The sequence below is a fragment of the Chiroxiphia lanceolata genome, chromosome 20 (assembly GCF_009829145.1).
Source record: "Chiroxiphia lanceolata isolate bChiLan1 chromosome 20, bChiLan1.pri, whole genome shotgun sequence".
Taxonomy (NCBI): Eukaryota; Metazoa; Chordata; class Aves; order Passeriformes; family Pipridae; genus Chiroxiphia; species Chiroxiphia lanceolata.
The window spans coordinates 10,491,605-10,514,639 of record NC_045656.1 but is presented as its reverse complement, the minus strand read 5'-3'; the positions used below and the strand labels follow the sequence as shown (position 1 = coordinate 10,514,639).

Genomic DNA, 23,035 nt, shown 5'->3' with positions numbered 1-23,035 from the left:
ACAGCCCTCTGCTCAGGCTGCCTGGGGGGTGTTTCTCAAGGACAGCACAGCCTGGATAGGCCAAAACTACTACTTTTCCCAAAATTGAAGAGCTCAAGGCTGAGGTTTTGGGTGCTGGCTGGGGACGTGGGGGGCTCCTGTAAGTGGGGCTTGATGCCCTTCCCTCACACCATCACAGACTCCCCTCATCTCTGGGTCCATGTGCTGCTTTTTGAGGCCCCGAGGAGTTTTCACCACAAGTTTTCCTCTTCCTACCTGTTTGAAGGGAACATGAAAGGAAGGGAAAGGCAAGTTCTTGAGAAAATCGTCGGATGCAAATTCAGACCCGTCAGGAGTGTGCAGGCAGTGAGCCAGGGCAGATTTTGGGCATCTGCAGCCTTAAGGGGCACAGCTGGAGCTGGGCTAGAGCTGCCCCTTCCCTCCCCATTCCCCTTTCTTTTTCCTTCCCCCTGTAAAGGAATGGGAGTAAAAAAATACCCCTGAGTGTTAAGAGTACAACAGGACTTTATTATAGGAATTACTATTAAACATCTTTAAGAAAAAAATCACTTATGGAAATAAATTCTAAAACAGTCACACTCACAAACATCACAGATCAGTTTGGTATGTTCTTTTTAAACCCTTTTGTAGAGAAATGATACAAATATCACTGAGAATTGGACATTTTAATGTAAGAAATGAGTTTTGGCTCCCAAGTCGGTTTTGTGGCCTTTCTACTCATTAGACCTGATTTTTTTGTTTTTTGTGTTTTTTTTTTAAAGGACACAAAAATAATCCCTCTCCATCCTCCATTAAAACGATGCTTTGTTGCCTCCAAGATGTTTTGACATGGCTACAGGGTGACATCACTCAGAGGCTGTGCCAGGCCTGGGATGTTTAAGGGCACGTTGTTGGTGGTGCGAGCCAAGACGTCCCCAGGGCGCCGTGCCAGCCCCATGTGCCCGCAGTGCGGTGCCTGCTTTGGGCACAGGGCCCCCCAGCACCACAACACCTCCGTGCAGGGCAGACCCCACCCGTCCCCTCCCCACGGCCCCGTGTCCCAGCTCACAGCCCCCAGACCACCCTTCCTTCCTCTCCCCGTTCCTCACACGCCCCACAGCCCCGTGGGCTCTGATGGGTCACGGGGAGCAGATGGTGATGGGCACTCGGGGGATGTGCTCAGGCAGAAAGCAGAGGCAGCTGCTGTCCCCAGGCTCCTCTGCCAGCAAACCTTGGCTGGGTTACAGAACGTGCCACCTGAGCAGGCCGAGAGGAGGGACAGTGTCCACCTCTGGCTGCAGCTAAAGCCAGCGGGGCAGCAGGACTGGCCTGTGACTGATGTGAGACGTGCCAAGGAGAGCTCAACTGATCCCCCATGGCACGACCCAGCCCGTCCTGGGCACAGCGAACCCTCCAAGGCTCGGCAGAGGGGGGTGAGCTGCGAGTGCCCAGGAACCGGTGCCTCGCTGCCTCAGCCCTCCCGTGACCACCTCCTGGTCTGGGAGGGCAGAATTCCCTTCCCGCCAGAGCCTGAGCACCCGCCCGGCTGCCGCTGCTTCCTGCGCTCATGGAAACTTCGCCGGCAGTGCAGCCCTCGGTAGCTGAGAGGCGCTGGAACGGGGACAAGCTGATCCGGTTCCAAGCTTGATTTTCTTCCAAATATGCAGAGCTGCTTTGGACTGGGAAGGGGTAACAGCAGCCTCCTATGGCCCCGAGGGCCAGCAGAGGGTAAGCAAGGAGCCCCTCCTTCTCTCCACCACTCTCAGGCTGGGAATGAAAGTCCCACCCAGGGAGTAAAGGATTTTCTGTTCCCAGATTCGCACTTAGGCCCCTTGCACCCTGAGCCAGGAGGGGACACGCTCCTCCAGAGCCCCATCCTAGCCTGCAGGGTGCAGAGCAACCCGAGGCACAGCTGGGCACACCACAGGGAGCAGGGGGCTCAGAGCCTTGCCCCTGGGACGGGATGGCTCTAACCTGTCACCAGGCTGCCACGACTCAGGACATGCTCCTCAATCCTTCCTTCGAAAGCAAAGGAGGGGGACACCAAAGCTGGGATTTGCAGCTCTGATTTCAGGAACTCAAAGCTCGCTGGTATCCCAGGGCACTCCCAGCCCAGCGCATCCTGCCCTCACCCTTGGCACCCTGGGATTTGTCCGAGTGCCGGTGCCGTGGGAGCGTTTAGTTTGAGCTAATGAGACACTACGTGGACCCTGCAGCCACAGACAGCCGGGAGCAGCCCTGGCTGTGCATCAAGAGCAAGTGAAGCCCGTGGTGCCCCCGATGCCTCCGCGCTGCGAGGGGCGACAGCAGCGCTCAGCAGGTGCAGCGGCTGCTCGCAGGGGGAATCTTGGCGTCCACTTCAAAGGCATGCGGGCTCCGCTGGGATTGAAGAGGAGCCTGCCGGGAGCCAGCGCCTGCAACAGGGACTTTTGTTACCAAACCCCGTGGAGAGGCAGGGAAAACAGTTGCGTGAGTGTTTGATGGCTGGGGCTTCTGCGTCTGCCGCCTTCGCAGCTCCGATCCTGCAACATTTGTGCTGGTTCGCGGGAGCCAGAGAGTGAAACAGGCACGTCTAGAGCCACCTCCTGCATTTGGCAGGGAATGCTGTGCCGATAAAGGAGGAGAAAATGTGCTGGCGGGAGCGAATTCTGCCTTTACGCTCGTCACTCGGTACTTACACAGCGAAGGAATTTGTTTATGTAATTATTTTTAGCCTGACAGCATCTCCGAGAGCTGCAGCGATTCCAGCGCTGTGGGCACGAGGAAGGGGCTCTGCTCCTGCCCCGCACCAGACCCGGCAGTGCCCCCGAGCCCTTGTACAAACTCTCCGTGCTGAAAACACCTCCACCAGCCTTGCAAACGCCCAGCTCGGGCTTTGCCTCTCACCCACAGCGGGGGCATCCCTTAAGCTTCCAGGCTCCAGGACCACCCCCGGCACCCCACACCCCGTGGGACGTGTCCTGCTCCGTCAGTGAGGGTTAAACTGGTGCAAAATCCAGCCCTTGGTGCTGCCCCGCGGCGGCACAAAGCGTCCCAACTTCAAGGCAGTTGTAGCAATGCCGAAGGCAAAGGTTTAATTCAAAGTGAAATGCCTAGGAAAAGAAGGCCTTTCCTTTATAAACAATTTATATTATTTGACTATTACCTGATCTGAATCTCTGCTCATTACTCCTAGCAATAATAGACAACGGCTGTTAGCTTCCCTTTCTCACGTGGTTTTTGTTCCGGTGTGCGCAGAGTGAAGTTGCATCAGACCACTACAGATATGTTCAGGAGTGCTCCGGCCCAGCAGACCCCACGTGTGAAGGGATCCTCGTTAGTACGACTGATTTCATTCCTCCTGCGACGCCGCTCGGACCGGGAGAGCAGGCGGGCCTGCTCCTCCCTAGCCTGAGCTCCACTGGCTCCTCACAGCTGCTCGCAGCAGCTGCTCTCTTTTTTTTTTTCCTTTTTCTCTTTTTTTTTTTTCCTTTTTGGCTGATTTTCTGGATAGAAAACGTTGTTTTCAAACCGCCGGTAAGAAAACATTGTGCCTCGCTTCAATACTTGTACTTCTGAGGAGCACAGCAGCGGAGGGGGAACAGCCAAAATCTGGGTGATTTGTTGGGTGGGTTTTTCCTTTTTCAGCCATCTCCTCGTGAAGCCTCCTGCACGTCCTGTGCCAGCAAGAAACCCCAGTGCTGGGACCTGCAGAGAGGGGAAGGGGAGGGAAGGAGAACAGCACGTGCTCAGCCTCAGCTGCACCACAACCAGCACCTGGGGCTGTTACAGCCACGGCCACTGATGTCCCCACCCCGACACACTCTGGACCCACTCAGGGCATGCAGCCTCTCCTCCAGCCACGACAGATGGACAGGACCATTCACACACATCCCCAGGTGCCTCTCACCATTTACTGCCCTTCCTTCAGTGTCTCCTCCTCCTCCCGGAGCTGTTGCCTCCGTGCTTGGAAGTCTTCATCTGAAAGGCAGAGGCAGGCAGGGGCTGGAGCCACCTCCACACCAGGACACCTCCACTGCACCATGGTCCCAGCCCCAGAGAGGTGCCCCAGGGGGAGGCAGCCCAGCCCCTGTCCTGGAGCAAAGATTTCCTTGCTCAGACAAGACAATTCCCAGTGGGACACTGGGGTTCTCTGCCATAATTGAGAACACTGGAAGGGGGTTTTGGCCCACAGGGGTATTTCTGCCAAGCGGTCACACCTGGGCCATCCCCAGGGTGACCCGAGACCAGGCACCGCAGGACACAGCCAGCCACGCCCAGCACAGCACACCCAGCATTCCTTACCATATCCATGGCCTTCCACATCATCCAGGAGATTTGCTGTTGAAGCTGCTGTCCCCATCCTGCACCCTCCGCTAAGGAAAACCAGCTGTGGGGCCGGGAGGTGGCTGTGGCACCACAATCACCCTTCCCATCCCTTCCCATCCCACGGCCCAGCCACGGGGCAGCCGGGGGGCTCCAGCCACACTGTGCCCTTGGGGAGCCCCCGGGAGCACCTTAGTGAGGCCCCTCTGACAGCCCTGGGCCCTCCCCCAGTTCCCTTTTAGGATACACCTGGTGCTTCAGCAAGTGTTTTCTTTTTGATTTTCTCATCTTTGTCTTCTCAGAGAAGGCTCTGGCGAGTTCAAACAGCTTCTTGCGCGTGGCTGGAAGGAAGGAACTGGGTGAGGGTCTCACCCCAACACCTTCCCAAAGCTGCCACAGGGGAGGAGACAGGCAAGGCCAAGGTGTGAGAGCCACCCACAGCCCTGTGGTGATGCCCTGGGCTTGTCTGGGAACACCAGGACTGCGCAAATCTGCCAGGCTTGGAGAGTGAGACAGGGATGCCTTGGCCCTGGTGGGAGGTGCTGATGTTTTAGCCTTGGGCTCGGATTTTCATGATCTTCCCAACCCAGACTGACCCACCCTTCCCCAGTGTCCCCACTGCCTGCAGCCCAGCCCAGGCTGCCCAAGGACCTGGGTCCAGTTTGCGGTGGGAGAAGGAGGTTGTGACTTTCCAGAAGAAAGGATTGGAAAAGGGAGAGTTACAGCAAACCCTTGGCTTGCTGTTCTAGGATTCATGCAAACCCTGGCCAGAAATTCCTCTACCCAACACCACCTGCAGCCTCCACTCACCACCTGCAGCCTCACTCCACAACCCACAGGTGCACCAGGGACAGACGGACAGTGCAGAACTGGGGCAGGACTTGGGTGTCCCTCTCTCACCTGCTCTGCCAGTGTCCAGCCCAGGAGCATCCTGCCATTGGCAAGGCCCAGGAGAGCACCACGGGGCAGGGATGCACCAGCCCATGGCTGTGAAAGGCAGGTGGAAACTGCTGCCACCTCTCCCCCTGCCTCCCCCACTCCCAGCTCCCCTCCAGCCCTCCCGGGCATCCCGCTGCCGGCACAGAGCCTGCATACCAACTCACATTTTCCCATGTGTTTCAATTTGTCTCGGAATAAGGCATCATCAGACACGGCACTGCCGGCCTCGCTGGTTACAGAGGGGGCTACATCACCTGGAAGGCAAACATCTGGTCACTGGGATCGTGTGATGAGGGGAGACTCGAGACAAACCATTTCCATGACCCAGTTCCAGCGCTGGTGAAGCACAGCCCTGCCACGAGCACAGCTGAGCCAGAGCAGGAGGGATGAGGGCACTGGCACACGGGGCTGGCTCTGGACGAGGGCCCTCTGCAGACACACCCCTGTGTTGGTGGGTGCAGATGTGGGCCTGCAGCCCACCCTCACTGTGATTCCCCCCTGAGTGGATGTGAGGTGAGCGGTGGCTCAGTCCCAGCACAGGCACCTCCCTCTGTGCTGCTCCAGGCCCAGCAGCCCCAAATTACCCTGGGCACTACCTGCACTCTGGGTATTGGATCATGGTACCCAGGACAGCAGGGTCACCACATCAGGAGCAGGACTTCCAACTCGGTCAGGTGGACCAGAGACCCTCAGAGCCATGTCCCTGTGCCTGTTGGGCCGTGCCCCTTCCCCAGGTCTGTGTGCCCAGCTGGAGCTCTGCCAGGCTGCCCTGCCACTGCATCTCACCCGACCCTGCACGGGGCCATCAACAGACACCAGCTCTAATTCTGACTCTGGGCAGCTGCTCCCTCACCAAGGTTAATCAGGATTACCCGGGAACAGTCATTATGCCTCCCAGGCACAATCCTCTGCTCCAGCTCAGGCAAGAGGGGACAGAGATGGACAAAGGCAGGATGCAGGAGCACCTCCACAAAGGGAGGGCAGGAGCACCCATTCCCATCGCCCACCAGCTCCTGGGGGGCAGCAGGGAGGACTCAGCCCGTTTTCTGCCCCCCCAGCCACTTTGGAGGCAGCTGGGCTGAGGGCTGGGAATACAGGGCCTGAGGGGCATCCTGCTGCAGAGGGATGATGCTCACATGTGCCTTGGAAGTTACCTGATAATACGGAGGAAAAACCAAAGTCGTTGCTGACAGCAACACTGCTCGACTTGGATTTTTTGGACTCATATTTCAATCGATCTGAAAAACAGAAAGCACAGCTCGATCAGACCCTCGGGGCAGAGCACCCGGCTCCCTCCCCTCTCCCCTCATACCCCGTGGCTGCCAAGGGACAGGCTGAGGGCAAGGGAGGGAGCTGGGGCTTCCCTTCAGCACGGTGACCACAAGCCCCTCGGTGGGAGGCAGCAGCAGGGGGTGGGATTGCTCCTCACCCAGCAGAGGAAGCCGCACCCACCGCGAGCACGCGGCAGGCACACGTGTGGTTTTCCAGCCTCTGCAGTGAAGGTGCTGCCAGGACCCTGCAATCCTGCAAGGCCCCTCGGCTTGGGGGGCTCAGAAGGAGGGGAAGGGCAGCTCTGTGATCAGGAGCAGTAAAACCACCCACACCCTCCCCATGGCACTGGACGAGCAACCGGCTCACTGGGAAGGAGCGTGGTGACAGGGAAGGAGCAGTCATGGGAAAACTGCTCTCCAGTTCAGGCCTGCCAGCACCTGGGGAAGGTGCACGGCCAGGGAGGGCTCAGAGGGCATTTCCAAAGCTCCTTGCTATGGATTCTGCTGGGCCCTGCCAGAGACACTGGAGAGAGGTGAGCAGGGGGAGGAGAGCCTTGTGGCAGGTGCTGAACACCCAGAGCAGGAGCCCACCAGAGTGTGCAGGTCAGACCACCCGCCCCCAGCCTCGCCACATCCTGCACTGGCTCTGCTTTGGCAGGGCAATGCTGCCAGCAGCCAGTGCCACAGGGTGGGCACACACCAAAAAAGCAGAGGTTTCTGCAGGTGCTTCTCACCTCTCTCCAGGGCGAGGAGGAAATCCCGGTTCCTCTGGAGCTCCTTCATGAACTCCTCGTTCTGCAGGAAGAGCGCGATCCGCTCGTCCTCCAGGTACTGCTTCCAGCGCCGCTCCTGCTCCAGGGAACCCTGGCCCCGCGGGACAAGCCCCCTCGACAGGGGCTGCCTGCAGCCATGGGAACCCTGGGGGGGAGGCAAACATGGCACAGGTCAGGTGGTGGTCTCGGTGCCCAGGGGTCCCTGCAGCAGTGCCTTGGGCTGCTTGGCATTTTGCCCCTGTTACACTTCACCCCCAGCCTGGACAGCCACCGACTGCTGCTCCCCAGTGGGTCCCTGGGACAGCACCGTCCCCTCAGGATGGTGCTGCTGCCAAGGGGGCAAAGGGGGACACGGCATCGCTGCCTCTGGCCACCGGGAGGGGGGACAGGATGGAGGGGACCGACATTCCACATGGGAACCTCTTGGAGCCAGAAGTGCTCCTGTGCAAAGCACAGGCTGGCACAGATTTTTAACTTTACACTGTGGGGTTGTGCCGCCACAGGCAAGAGAAGGGTCTCAGCCAGCATTGCTGCTTTTATTTCCCATCTCTAAAAGAGCAGAGTCTGCAATTTCCCGCTGACAAACGTCCCTGCGTGAGGCACGTCACACCTCGCACCTGGGGAGCAGCACAGCCCCACGCTGCAGCACAACCTCAGCCTTGCCTACAATATTTATCTGATTTGTAGCTGCTCCCAGAGAGCCATAAAAAGCAAAAGCACACAATTACCGGGGAAAGAAAAGGGCAGCTGCTCCTCTCCTCCCCCTGAGCCCAAATGAATTGGCACACTCCTATTCCCAGAAAGGTAATAGAGCCCACAAAGCTCAACTTGCAGGGCAATCGTTCATGAAAATGTGGCAGGCTGCCTTTGGAGCTGAAAAGGGAGGGAGGAGCAGGGTTTCTGCAGCCCCTCCAGCCCCTTGCCATGCCAGGAGGGTGCTGGCCCCATTTAGTGTTAGCAAAGAGTCGAGGAACACCCCAGACTGCAGCATGCCTGGCACTGAGCTGGATGCCCAGCATGGTCTGAGCTGGGGCTGCTTGTTCCCCACAGGGTGCTGCCCGTTGCCTGCCCTGCTGCAGGCACCCAAACCTGGTGGCTTCAAAACTGCCATGGAGCACATGGGGACTCGGATTTCCCAGGGGCAAATCCTCTGGCTTACACTAGCTTTCCCACCCAAGTTCCACTGCAGCAGCCCCCAAGTGCCCCAGCAGTGCCACTGGTCCTGCAGTGTTACTGGTCCTGCTGCTCCTCACCAGGGCAGCAGGTGAGATTTTCAAATAATTGAAAATACAAGGTGCATATGGCAAGTGGCATTTCTGGCACTAATGATGGAGATAATGGCAGGAAAAATATGAAAGCCTCACTGAAAGATTCTCCTTTCACACCTTGCCCACTTCAGTCTTGCCTTGAAGACATGCTCCAAGTTTAGTGCACACCCAGTACCCAGATGCTTCCAGAGTGCTGGTGCTGCAGCTCAGGGTGGCTGAGGACAGGGATCAGTGCTCCATGCCACACTGTGGAGCCGGGATGCAGGGCTGGAAAGGGGAGCAAGGCTCACCTGTGTGCTGGCTGTCTGCTGGGGCAGGATGCGGAGGAAATCCTCGGGGAGGTTGCCCAGGAGCGGCGGGTTCCAGTTCCTGTAGTGCCCGGGTGCCGGGGTGCTGCCAGGGCCTGGCACGTCCGTCCTGTGGGACAAGCACAGACTGTGCTTGTGGGCCCCTTTGGCGAGGGAGAAACCCAGCAACACCTGCCACAGCAGCGGGGCACAGGGCCTGGCACGGCAGTGCTCGCCCAGCTCCACCAGCGCTCCTGGGAACCAGGAAACCCCAGCACACTTCCCTAACCTGTGGTGTTAGTGTCAGCTCTGGAGAGTGAAAGGCTTTCCTTGTGCAATTGGAATCTCTGGGAGCTGCATTTCAAGCCTTGCCCTGCAACTTTGCAGGCTGGGATTTCCTTCCCCTCCCTGTTTCACTCAGACTCCCAAAAACAAGCCTGGCGGAGCCCCAGCAATGCAGGGATTCGCCTACGAAGCTGATGAAGGTTTCTCACCAGATGTCACACCCAGCCCGTGTCCGAGGGGCTGGCACAGGGGTGGCCAGGGCACCACACAGGGGTCCCACAGCCCCACAGATACAGCCATGGTGGTGCTGCTGGGGAAGAGCCCCCAGCCTGCAGGGCCACAGACCCTGGGGCTCAGTGCCCCAGCTGCTGCCCCACACAGAACCCGTCTGCTGCCCCACACAGGGCCCGGCTGCCCAGCACCTGGTGTTTGTGAGTGGGGGCGAGCACTCCCCGCCTCCGGGAGCTCATTTTTGCCATTCCACACACTGCCAGAGCAGCTTTCCAGGCCCCTCAGCTGTTCGTGTTTTAGGGCCTTGCAGGGATTTCTGAGCCAGCTGTGAGCTTCATTCATCTCCCTTGTCTTCATCCCACCCGACCCCAACAAAGTGGGGTCAGATACCCCGTGCCAGGGCCAGCCAATGGCAGCCTGACCCCTGGGAGAGGCATGGGGTGCAGCGGGAGCAGGAGGTGTGTGGGGCTGGGGGCTCACCTGGGCGGGGGGGTGGGCGGCGCGCGGGGGTAGCGGCTGCTGAACGTCTGGCTCTCGTAGGCAGGAGGGGAGTAGACGGGAGGGGGCTCCTCATCCGAGCTATCCGGCTCCAGGGTCCGCTCCAAGATCTGCGGGGTGAGAGGATGGGGTGAGGGCAGGACAGGGAAATGCTCCTCAGTGGGCCAGGGCCCCAGTGCAGCAGCACGGACAGCACGGGCTGAACGACACTGCAGAGGATGGGGGCAACCTCCTGGCACTGGTCCCCTGCACCAGGGGGTTTGGGGGAGTTTGGAGGTGCTGCTCAAGGGATGAGCATGGGTGAGCTTGTCCTTGGGAGCACACAGCTCTGTGGAGTCCCTCTGACGGCAGCAAAGGGTCTTTGTTGGGTTTTGGGGTAGGAGGGAGTAGGGAGAGCACCTTGGCTGAAGCCTCAAGCAGTGCCCAAGACACACCAGGCAGGCTGTGTGCTCCAGACCAGCTGAACAGGCACTCGAACCTCTGCCTGCCTGCAGCAGCTGAGTAGCATCGTGTCCAGGCAGAAGGGAGGCAGGATGAGACTGAGGTGCCCGCTCACGACAGCCCAGGCAGAGCCCAGGCAGGGGAGCCCCCCCCAGGTTACCTCGGGGGGGATGCTGTCCTCCGAGTCCGAGCTGTCGTCACAGCCGCTGCCATCCAGGTTCATCTGCAGGAGCTGGTCGATGGTGGCATCCACAGCACCATTGTTGGCCCTCAAGACACACTCGATGATGTCGTAGTCCATGTTGGGGAACATGGTCTTGAAGTCCTCCATGGCCTGGTTGAACTCCAGCCGCCGGACCTGCCTGGCGGGGCGGCTGTTGTTGAGCTCCTGGGCGGAGGAGCCGCCGCGGGAGCCGCCGTTGCTGCTGCTCCGGCGGAAGAGGCTCGTCATGGCGGGGCGGCTGCGGGGGCACGGCGGCCACGGTGCTGCTGTGCCCGCCGCCCTCCTCACGGGGGGCTGCCCCGGCGGCCAGCGGGGACCATGGGTGGGCAGCGGGGGTCCCGCTCCCTGTGGCCGGCGGCTCCGCGGGTCAGCCCCCGGCGCACTGCGGCATCCTCCCACCTGCGGGGAGAGGGGAGAACATCACCCACACATCACCCACGGGACAGCACCCTGAGACACCGCCAGGTCCCCGTCTCATCGAGGGATATCCAGTTCAGTCTGACTCATCCCACTGCGCCCTCGTGGGACTGTCCCGTCCCTGGCACGCCGGAGCGTGGATGTGCCGCGCCGGGGGCTGTACAAACAAAAGGCAAGGCAAGAGAAATGGCATTACTTCCACTGCCGAGGGCTGCCCAGATTTAACGTTTCCATGCTTGACATGTATTTATAAACACGGTAAAATCGCGCTTTAAAATAAAACATGGAGTCGGCTCAGAGAGTGTCAGAGCAGGGGGCTAAAATGCTGTGCAGCACGGCAAAATCGACTCTTTGGAAAAGCCACCAAATCCAAGATTAACATTCACTTTAAAACCATAAACAGATTATACAGCTACTGCTTCTCGTTTGGAAATGCAGGGCCAAATTCAGTTCTGGATTAACTCCACTGTTGAAACAGAATTACCCCAGGAACACTTTTGATCCATAATATCATTTTCAAAGGCTTTTTCCTAAGCAGCAGGCAGAGAGTTCAGGATAACTGTCCCTAAATGGTACTTAATGCAGAAGAACGTGCCAAGCACATTTCTTAGCGAAACAGGGTATAATCAGATTCCAAGCCATTAGGAGGAGCAGTCACCTCTGAAGGTCACCCAGGCTCTGCCCTGCCCAGAGCCAGGCCCTGTGTGACAGCCACGTCCCCAGAGCTCGCCTGGCCTCGGCTCACAGCCCCGAGCTGCTCCAAGAGGGGCTTCCAGAGGCTGCTGAGAGCGAAACACACTTGAAAAACATGGGGAACTCAGCGGGAACTCTGGGAGCAGGTTCACTTTTGCCACGCTGGTTAACCCTGGCCTTCATCCCCAGGGACAGCGCTGCTCTGGCTCGGTACCAGAGGAGTCACAGGGGATGATTCCTGCTCCTGCTCCGGGCACAGTCCGCTCTCCTTCCCTGGCTTTTTTGTAATCCTGGAAGCATTTGCATCTGGATGCACCACCAGCAGCCCTGTGCAAACACCAGCACCAGCACCCGACCAGACCCTGCACCTCGGCCGAGGGTCCCTGGGCTGAGCACGGTGCCACAGGGCCCCCCTCCAGGGCCACCTTCCCGTGGCATTTGTTCGCCCTGCGGGACAGGACCCGTGGAAAAGCAGCAGCAGCTTCATTGCCGGGCACGAGGGGCCATTTCCAAACAGCACCAGGAGCCCCCAGCTCGCTCCTGCTCACTGATAGTATCCATGTAAGTGACCACTCAGCCAGGAACTGTCTCCATCCCGCTGTTGCACTCTGTCCCCGGGATCTGCTCCAGCTTGTAGGAGTCAGGCACGGAGCAGGAACAATTCCGCCAGCTCTGCCCGGCTCTATTCACCGAGGACAAATAAATCCACTGGAGTCAATTAATAAAATGCTGCTGCTCGGTTCCTCCTCCGCTCCCCTGACTCACTCCCAGCAAAGAGCCCGGCATTGTTCACACCTCTGGAATTATACTTTAATTGCAATATTGCATGGCTGGTTTAGTCATGTGTTAAATTGAGTTGTAACACATTCACAGGGTACACACCTCCTTAAAAGATTTGGCTGCTCCAAGAGGATGGTGAAAGAGCGACACCCAGGAAAACACAGCTTGTACAGAATACACTGCAAACACACACACGATCCACGTACGGAGATGAGAGTCTCTGTGGAGAGCTGCTGGCTCAGAAATGCCATGCCAGCCCATAAACCTCCAATAGCGAAATCAGCCCCCAAAATCAGGCTGGAAATCCCTAAGTCTCTTTAAAAATCATCAAATCTACAAAGTAACAAGGAGCATCTGTGGCTGGAGGGGTCTTTGTCTTCCAGCATTTGTCTTTGAGTGTGTATTTAAGATCTTCCCTGTAACCATGAGGGCCACGACCATGCCAGGTGCTGGCAATCCCCCTGCCATCCCTCTGGGCTTCTCCTGAAGCCAACACCTCTGCTCTGGGGAGGTGTTAGTGAACACTGCACGAGAGTCTGGGACAACTCTCTGGAAGTGCTGGATAGCGTGACTGAGCACGGCAACGTGCCGAGCAACAGAGAGCTTCTGGTCAGAAGATGAACGAAATCAGGGATGGGGACAAGATATTTATACACCAAAAAGGCTCTGCTGAACATCTGGCTTCAAACAGTCCTGAGGGAATGTGCTGCTGGGACCTTCCCAGCCCTGACATACACCCTGGGAGTTCGGGGCTCGCAGGGGCTGCTGCAAAGGACACCTTTGGCAACACCGAGGTGCAGTCGGTGCCCCTGGCACAAACCAGGGCAGCTCCACGTGCCCTGTGGGCAAACCCCACCGTGGGCAGAGGTGACAGTGGTGAAACACCACAAATGAAGGCTTTTAAGTCCATTTTTTAAAGTCCTGCTGCTAATGCAGAGAAACGCAAATCACTACACCAGCATGAGGAAAAAATCCAGGGAAAAGCAAGTCCCCTCATTGGCACGAGCTGACTTAAAAGATCAGCTGGTAGTTGTATTCCAAGGATCCTCCCCAGTACCTGCGTGTCTGCAGCAGCATGTTCAGGTGAGCAATGGGGAGGGCAGTGGGACCCCCAGGGAAGGGGCTCAGCACGCTCCTGGCCCTTATTGCTGTGATGTCAGTGAGGGGCTGGGAAGATGCCAGGAAAAACAAAATCCTTTGGATTTCCCAAAAAAGGAAAGAAGCAGCTGGTGTCTGACTGCAGCCCAGGCATGAGCATGGCTGTGCTCGGGGCACGGGCTGGGCTCCTCTTCACCCCGTGCCCCCATCTGCAGAATGGGGCTGTGATGACTTGTTTGGCTGCTGCCTGATCAACTTTCTTCCCGCTTGAAAACAGCTCTCTCCCTGTTTTCCTGCAGGAAGGCCCCTGAATGCTGTTATTCATTCACCCAAACCCGGGCACAGGCGTAATCCTTCACCCTTCTGCTGCGCCCATCACAGGAGGAGCTTAAAGGCTTTGCAAGCTCCGGGTGCGTGTCCCTGTCCACGGGTCACAGGGAGAGGCGAGGTGGCAGCAGAGACACTGCTGGGGCTGGCACTGCCCCTGTGCCCCCCACCAGCATGGCCTAAATCCTCCCGTCCTGGCAGGGCACGGGCAGTGGCTGGTCCTGGCTCGCCCTGGGGACACAGTGGCAGTGCCCAGCTGAGCCACCTCTGCATCCAGTGGTGGTGGCTGTCCCAGCACTGACCTGCACCATGGGGAAAGTGCCAGGTGACATCCCAGTGCCAGCCCTTCCACTGTCAGCCCCGCAGGAAGGGCTGTCTTGATGCCACTTCCACACCAGCTTCTACCTAAGTGCCTCTGTGCTCCGGGATGGGGCTGGTACTGAAAATGCCCAGGCAGGTTTTGGTGTCACCACCCAGCCAGGACAGTGTGGGATGCTCTCCCACAGACCTCCATGGCTGCAGGCTGTGCTCAGGCACCAGCACACCTTTGTGTGCAGCTCCTGCCCCAAGCTCATCACCACTTAAAATCAGAAAATGCAACCAAACACAAGCTGACCTCGGGAAGAGGCTCTCTCGTGCCAGCCCAGGGCTGCACCCAGCTCTTCTCCCACCCAAGCTGCCAACGACTTGCACAATTCAGATCAGAGCCAGAGCCAAGAGAGACCTCGCAGCCAGGAGGAACCCTCAGTGCGGCTCAGGGGGAGGGATAATGCTCACAGCCTGGGGGCACATCCTCCTGCCTGGGCACTCGGTACCTCCCAGAACTGGGCTCTTCCCATGGAGGGGTGGTCCAAGGGGCCGCGGGCACGGTGCAAGGAGCACAGGCTGCCTCCCGTCAGCCATCCGGGAACGGTGCAGAGAGCAGCTGGATAATCCCGGGGGTGGGTCAGACCGGTAATGTCATGCTGGAAACAACAGTTGCTGGGCTCTGTGAGGAGCACAGCCCGAGCCGGGGAGCCAGCAGCTGGAAAAGCACTGAGACTGATCGCTCGCAGCCCTCACCGCTCGGGGAAGAGCCTTGGCACCAAGTGCAAACGAGAATATTCCCTTCCCCAGTGTCTGCTGCGGCTCAGACAGCAGATGGGATTGCTCAAACACCGCTGAGCCAGCCCGGCCCCTCTTCCCCTGCTATTGCCACGCTGTGTTTGCAGATCATCCCTGAAAACACGCCGGAGCCGTGAGCCCCATCTGCAGCCAGGATCGGGGGATCCCCGAGCACTGGTTCCCCCCAGCCCAGCACCCATCACTCGGCAGCTGCCAGCCCAGGCCTGTGGTGCAGAGCAGAAGCATTTCCAAGCACAGGATTATCTGGAGACAAGGGCTGACAGCCCCCCCAGCTCCTGGAGGGAACACTCTTGGAGGAAGTCTCAAAACTAGGGATGTTAAAGCAGAAATAATGGCTCTGGCCAGAGCAGATGTGCTGAGCTCTGCTGCAGCCAGACTCCTGAAAAGGGATTGCTCAATATGGGAACAAGAAGTCTGGGAACTGTTCAGCAGCTGCAGGTGTGACTATAATGGGATTGAAATTGGAATGAAAAGTAAAGGATCAGGAACAAAAATGATACCAGTGCCTAACAGCAAACTTGCCAAGGATGGGCAGGATGAGGCCCTCTCAGTCTCTCCCAAATCACCTTCCTCTCCACCTCAGGGGATGCTGAGCACCCCTCCTGGGCCTGTAGCCTGGGAAAATTGCCTGCCAGCAAATCCTTTTTCATGGAAACAAATAAGCACCTGAGGATTCCCTTTAATACTTGTTCTACTGCATATTAAAATGGCTGGGTTTAAGCCCTTTTCAAAGGCAAAAGCAATCAGGGAGGCGAGCACAAGTAAGCCCTGCTTGGGAACCTGTGCAGCACATACCTCTCTGCAACAGGAAATTCCCCTCTTGGCTCCGAGAGCAGCGACTGAGAGCAGAGGAGTCAGGAGAGCCATGCAGTGATCCTGGTTCCAAACTGGGCATTGGCAGCATTCCTGCTCAGGTGCTCTCACCTGATGGCTTTGCTGAGGAGCCCATGGCCAGACCTGCATTCTGAATGCTCCACATCCACGTTTCAGAGGAGCAGTGGCTGCTGCTGCCTTGGGACACCCTCTGCTCTCCCAGCCGTGCTGGCCATTCCCTCCTCCCGGACAGATTTATGGGAGCCCTTTGTGAGCTGACCAGATGTCGGCCCTCCACAGCACCCAGCTGGCTCCTAAACCAATGACACCCGGATAAAACCTGGGGGACACACTCAGCTGGGACAGGAGAGCCAGGCAGGGCCATACAGGGGACCTCTTGCCCCCCCAAGAGCAGCACCCACCTTTGCCCTGCCAGTGTGGGCGTGCAGCAGGATCTGCAGGGCTGTCAGGGGGTCCTGGTGCCCCCAGCCCTCTCTGCCAAGCAAGGCAGAGCCACCCGCTGCCCCTCAGCATTGTGCTGCTAATCCCTGGCTTTCACAGGTTTTCCATGCCAGGAGCACAGCCCCCCCAGACTAAGCCTACATTAATGAGGTAGAACTAGATCCTCATCCAAAAAGTCGCCTGCCTTGCGAGGCCGCCTTGCACTGGTTTCATTGAAGGTAATTTGATCTTGGTAGGACGACATTCCTAAAATAGTTGAGGGAATTCAAACATGAAATAAGGTTTCCAGGAAGGGATTAAAAAAAAAAAAAAAAATAGGTCAAGCAAGTGTGAGCGATTAAAGTGACCCGGCATCCCTTTGTACGGTTTAACTGCGTCTCTGTTCAACTCTATCTTGCATCAACGTGTAATAAATTAGATCCAAGAGGTTGCCCAAAGCAGGGAGGCTGATATAAGATTATTCCAGGAGGTGACTGGTGTCGGTGACCTTTCCTCCTCCAGCTTTCACCGCCGACATCAAACACACGCGGCCCAGAGCTCGGAGCTCTGGAGCGGCACACGCGACAGCGGCACGGCCGGAGCCAGCGCTGCCCCCGTCCCAGGGCACAGCCCTGTGCCCACCACGGACCCTCTGCCTCAGCCTGCCCACCCCAAGCCTGGCAGGAGGGAAGCCCAGGACCCCCGTGCCCACCAGCGTCCCCCCGGCGCCGGCCGCCGTGCAAAGCCCTCGCGCCATATGTCACACAAACCCATCTTTAACTGCTTATCCCTCTCCTCCCTTTGTGCTCCCAGCTCGGCACAAAAGCCTCGGGAAGCAGCTGGGAGTGAAAGAAAATAAAAATTCCTGCGGAGACAAAGGTGTGTGACGTTCCCTGGGGCTGGGCTCGGGGCAGGGCGTGCTGAGGAGTCACTGCCAGGCAATTTTTGGGTTAGATTTGGGCAGAGAGCACCTAAAGGAGAGGGGGAGAAAACGAACACAGGCTGCGGGCAGGGCCAGCCCTGCTCCCTGGATAATTAACATGGCTTATTCCCAATTGCTAATTTGCTGTTATAGGTCAAGGGTCACAGATATTAAAGGACAGGAGGGGGAAAAGGGAGAAAGAGCCTGAGTAGAGGCAGTCCTTTCCCCTCAAGCTCTTTGCAGGAACATACTGGAATAGACTGGGATTAGACTGGGCTGACCCTGCTCCAGCCTGGTGCAGAGCATCTCTGCAGGATTTGGCCCTGGGCTTCCTGCAAAGGCAGGGACAGGCAGGGACAGGCAGCGCAGCCCAGGCCCAGCCTCCAGCTCTCCTGCCGTCAGGGTTTAAGGGCCATCGCTCACTGTGCAAAGGAAAAATCCCGTATTGATTCACCCGAGGCTCCGGAGCACAGACCGCACGAGTTTCTATGGAAACAAAATTAGTGGAGTAAAACTCTCCCTGCCGGCACACGGTGAATTATTCACCAGGACAGGGCCCTGGCCAGAGGGGCTGCTGAGAAGATTTAAAGGTGATCACAGCGTGGTTGCCGCGATCCCCCTTCTCTTGGGGACCAAACCACAGCCGGGGAGGAGGAAAGGACCTGGGTTTCCACACCGTGTGTGTGGTGAGACCCACAAGGGATGTGGGAAGGTCCTGCCCCTCCATCAGCACGTCTGCAGCCTGTGGGGTCCCCAGGGAGGGGACAAGGGCTTCCCCCCTCAGCTTCCCCCTTCCAACCCTTCGCTACACAGCACGGCAGTGATTCATGGCACAAAGCCAGCAGAGATACCCCTGCCCAATGCCCTCCTGTCACACACTGGTCACCCCGTGGCCACCCATCCCTGGCACCCGGGATGAGGGCAGGACCGGCTGGGCCCCGCTCACCCTGCAGTGCCTCAGCACTGTGCTCGTCACTGTGAGCCAAGACTGAGGGGAAGAAAGGGACTAATTAAGTCACAAACAGAGGAGGTTTTTTTTTTATGAGTCACTAAGCCATATGGCTGATGTAGCTATCCCGGGAAAGTGCCGAGCCAACAATCCGGGCACTACCCTCCCTGTGCTGGGACACAGCGTCGCACTGTAATTGCACCAGGCTTTTGTCCTCCCTCACGCAGGGTGACATTGCTCAGCAGAGGAGAACCTGCTTGAAAGGCTACACCTCACCAGGGACAGGTATTTAATTAACACCCTGCGTCAGGCCCCTCCTGCCAGCCTCCAGCACAGGCTGCTCCATCCCGGCACATCGTGGCTCACAGGGCAGAGAAAAGCCCTGAAAGGCAAAATATTGACTTTGCTCCTTTCCCTCTGCTCCATCACGGATATACATAGAAACTACATGGGACGCTAACCTGGATTTGAAGCCAGGCCAGTGCTCAGAGAAGCTCTCAGTCTCCTCAGCAGCAGAATCACTCCTGCACCAGCACAGCCCTGGTTGTGGGCAGTGAGGGGACCCAGACCCCCAGCAGTGGCTCTGCTTGCTGCCCACTTTGTCACCAACCACATGCTGGGCTCAGCCACCCAAACAGCTCACATTCTTCTTCAAAATCCCATCTCACTTCTCTTTCATTATTTTTAAATTTGTCACCATCCCATCCCAGTTGATCTGCACTGGCCTGACAGTGGCAGTCACCAGTCAGGGAAGTTAAAAGCCACAAGGATTTTAGAAACAACAGTTTAGGCTCCAGGAGCTGGGGATCCTCCCCAAAGGCTGTCCCCTGTCACCACCACTGCCTTGCATGTGCTCCCAGTGACCCATTCCCTCACCAGGGCTGCAGCCACCCCTTCCCTCCACTCTCTGGAGATGATCCCCCCTGTTTTCCCTTGTTCAGCCCTGCTTTCCTACGCCAAGGACAGCGGCCAGGCCCCATCCCGGTGTGCTTGCGTGCCCAGCTGCGTGTGCCTTCCCTGGGGAAGTGAGAGCGAGGGCAGGGATCGACCAGCTGTCAGGCAGAAGGAAGAAATACCACTTCCAGGAGTCAGAGCTCATTTCCCAGCAATAAAAGCAGGCTAGGGCTGGAGAAAAGCACCACTAATGGGGATGCACATCCCGCACCACTCCAGCTGCCGATAGGAAAGTACGCAGGGGCTGCATTTTGGAAAAATAAAAGCCTTCAACAAGGGTTGGTTTCAAGCAGCACAGACCCAGATTAGGCTCAGATTGGGCCATAAAGGATCTGCCATTCCCCACACGGATTATTGCTGTGGACGATGCCTTCCACGTGCCAACCTCGTCTCCCTGGCTCCCAGCTACAGCTCCTCCAGCAGATGGGAAAAGAAAACCTTACTGCTTCCTCCAGGGAGGGGAATTGCTCAGACAAGCATCTGCCCTTAACCGTTCCCCTCTCCATCCTCCTCAGCCCCATTATCCCCCCTCCACCCACACACACCCTTCTGGGGACCTACGGAAGAGCCAGAGTCTCCAGTGCTCATAAATGTCACCTAGAAATGAAGACATGAAGAGTTTGTGCTTCCCAGAGTTACTGCTGCGTGGATTTTAGCTCCTTTCCCACCTATTTTTGCTGCACTTTGATGAGGAGGGTCCTCACCACTGAGCAGGCACTGCCTTCCCTCTGCCAGCTCCCACCCTCCGAGCAGAGGGTGCAAGAAGGACAGTGTTGCCTCCCCAGAACAACCCCAGAGATCCAGGCAGACCCCAGTGACCAGGATATGGTGAGGCCCAGCCTCGCCAGCCGTGGCAGGAGGGGACAGTTCCTGCGAGGCCATTACTCTGGGTTTTAAGACATTTGTTTGTTTGTTTGTCGCCGGGCAACTGAGAGGATGGAAAAAAATATCAATGTCATATTGTCACCTATGAGTCACCGCTCGGCACGGGTCGAGATGCCCCGGTCCCTGCACTGCTGAGCGTGGGGTGGCCGGAAAGAGCCCCAGGCACCCCAAAAGCTGCTCAGCCCAGCTCCTGCTCCCTGCTCAGTCCTGCCCCAACACCTTCCCCGTCCCCACAGATGGGGACTCCAGTGGCCTGGGGACATCGGTGGCCCAGAGACATCGGTGGCCCAGGGACAACTTTCCGGGCCCCGGAAGGCGAGGCAGGAATTTGCATTCCTATTTGCATTTCCTAATTGCGCCTGCGGGTTTCCTGGGGCAGCGGCTGGCTCTGGTTTCCATGGCAGGTTTTGTGCGGACCCGAGAACCGAGGGAGGCACAAAGGGGCCACAATGGACCTGCCACTCACCCGCATCAAAGGCGGCCGGCGGGGCGGGCCGGGGGCACCGCGAACGGGGCAGCGCAGCCGGTGCCCCCCGACACCGCCGGCACCGGGCGGGCACCGGGAGCCCCGGGGCAGGGAACGGGTTGTCTGGTGGCCGACACTCCGGGACTGCCGGAGCAGCGGAGGGGACATGCCACCGCTGAGGCTGCTCCATGGAGGAGCCGGGTTGCGGCCGCTGTCGCCCGCAGGCAGCAGCCGCCCCGCGCCCGTCGGAAGTGGTGCAAGAGCTGGACCCAGATGTTCCCCCTGTTCTCATTTCCTGTTATTTTCAGCCAGCTTTCCACCCAGCCGGGTGGTTTCTTTCTCCTTCCAGTTTCCCTATCCACTCAGGGACTGTCTCGCCATCCCGGCTGTCTCTCCCTGTCCCGGCTCGCCTCGCACGCTGCGGTGCCCACCCAGCCCCAGTGCTGACCCCAGGGAACCGGCAGAACAGCCAAAACCGGGACCGAGCCCTGGGAAAACCTGATCCCAAACCGCTGCTGCAAGCCTAGGGCCACCGAGCAGAGGTGAGGCTCCAGCCAACATCCCTCCACAACCCGGCCATGGTGCCAGAGTTGCTGCCTCCTCGGCCACACCACAGGAGAGGGACCCATCTCTGCTTTGCACACCTGCCAAGGGCTTGGGCAATTACTTCAAGCTTTTTTCTTATTTTATAGCTATCAATTACCATCATCATCATTAACTCCTGCCACCCAAAAGCCTCCCAGCTCTGCCCACGAGTAGCCTGAGATGTGCCAGCGAGCGCATCCACAGGGTTATGGCAACAGCCCCCACCCATCCCGGGACTTTACCCTCATGGCACAGACCCCGGGCCCGAATGACCCTCCAGCTCCTCTCCCACTTGGAACACCAGTGCCCACAGCACCCCTGTTATCTGTGCCCCCGCAGAGGGGGTTTGTGCAGGCAGATGAGCACTGAGTGCTCACTGTGGTGCTGCTGCTCCCCGGGGCAGAGGGAACCACGGCACTGCCACCACGGCACTGCCACCACGGCACTGCCACTCAGCCCCACCACGGACCTGGTCGGGGCAGCAGGTCAGGTGTTGTTGCGTTCTGCTTGTTTTCATTTGAAAGCTCTTCTTAAATAAAATGCTGGAAAAGTCAAAGCTTTCCCAGGAACTTTGTGGCTGGGAAGAGGACGGGCACCTTTGACAGAAATGCTTCTGGCAATCAGAGGCTTCAGCACCGGAAAGGGGCTGTGGGCATCCAGGGATCAGTGTGTCAGCCTCTGCTGGCATCAGGCACATCCTCACCAAGGAGACAGACACTGCCCAAGCCGTTGGATAACACAGTGGGAAAGGCCACAAGTGCACAACAAGGAGCTGATGGCAGAGTCTCTGCCATAAGGACCACTAAAAGCTTCCCACTAACCCCACCAACAGCACTGACCGATCTCTGCTCCCAGAGGGCTCCCCTGGGGTCTCGCTGCCCCAGTGCCATGCTCCAGCCAGCCACTTCCACAGGAAAACCTCCGTGAAAACCACAAAAAGCTTCGCAGCGGAGCAGATGCCACTCAGCCTGTGTTGTTAGAGATGGAGGAGGAGGTGAGGAAAGCCACAGCTTCCCCAGCCGTGGGGCAGCCCCACCAGCAAAGCCCCACTGGCAGCCTCAGGGGTCAGCCCAGGATGGCAGCTCTCCCACGGAAATCCTTATGGCTCCGGCCCCTGTGTTTGTTGTCAGTGGTAGCAGCAGGAGGAGGTGTGAGGAGGAGGTGTGACTCCACTGCTTTTTAAGAAAATAATAAAAGGGAGCCTTTCCAACCCGCCTGTGAGACAGACGGTGCGGGAGAGTGCTGCTTTGAGCGCTGACTTGCACAGGAGAGGCAGCTCCCAAACCCTTCCCCATCACTGTGTGCCTACAACCCATCGGCGGCAATTTCGGCGCTGGACGGGAACCCCGGGAGAGGAACAGCCTGGCAAGACAGTGCCCTCCATCCTCACGGAGGATGTGAGGTCTGGCTGCACTGGGCACCCCAACGGGGGCTCACAAATGACCCCAGCAGGTGACCCCCAACACCATGGCACGCCAGGGCCCCGCCGTTCCTGCACCAAGCCCTGACCCACCCGGCAGGGATGCTGGGGTGTCGGGGATTTCAGGGATGTCGGGGTGTGAAGGGCGTTGCTCCATGAACCCGGGGATGGGGAGGATGTCCAGCAGCAGGAAGGCACCAAACCCAAACCCGCGGCGCACGGAGGGATCACGCTCAGGGAGCAGCGACGCTCCGTCCGGGGCTGAGCGGGACGGGGTCCTGCCCCCGGCTCTGCCGGCCCCACGCGGGGACGGGACCCTCACCCCAGGCCGGCCCGGTGGGCTCGCCCCCCTCTCTCTCCCCACCCCGCCCCGAGGGCTCCCCACGCGGGACCCTCCCGGACCCGGCGGGCGCGGGGCCGCGGCGGGGCCGGAGCGGCGGCGGGGCCGGGCCGGGGCTGCGGAGGGGCGGCCGGGCGGCTCCAACAGGCGCGGCCCCGGGCCCGGCCCCGCCGCCGCCGCCGCCGCGGCCGCTCCGCCCGAGCCCCGGTGGAGGCCGAGCCGGCGGCGCCGCCGCTCCCCGGCCGTGCCCGGCGGGGCCCGCGCGGCCCCGGGCCCGACCCGCGCAGGCCGAGCGGCGCCGCCCGCCCCGGTCCGGCCCC

The 23,035-nt window shown here is 58.8% G+C and overlaps 1 protein-coding gene across 1 annotated transcript; it reads right to left on the bottom strand.

The window, feature by feature from the left end:
- Positions 1 to 486: 486 nt before the first annotated feature.
- Positions 487 to 10,914, bottom strand: CUEDC1 (CUE domain containing 1). Its single transcript, XM_032707126.1, has 10 exons — positions 10,438 to 10,914; positions 9,819 to 9,946; positions 8,826 to 8,952; positions 7,229 to 7,412; positions 6,378 to 6,461; positions 5,388 to 5,477; positions 4,532 to 4,625; positions 4,264 to 4,322; positions 3,869 to 3,939; positions 487 to 3,666 (listed from the first exon to the last, which is right to left on the bottom strand). Exons 1-9 carry the CDS (start codon positions 10,726 to 10,728, stop codon positions 3,872 to 3,874), a joined length of 1,125 nt encoding a protein of 374 aa, XP_032563017.1. The 5' UTR covers positions 10,729 to 10,914; the 3' UTR covers positions 487 to 3,666; positions 3,869 to 3,871.
- Positions 10,915 to 23,035: the final 12,121 nt, after the last annotated feature.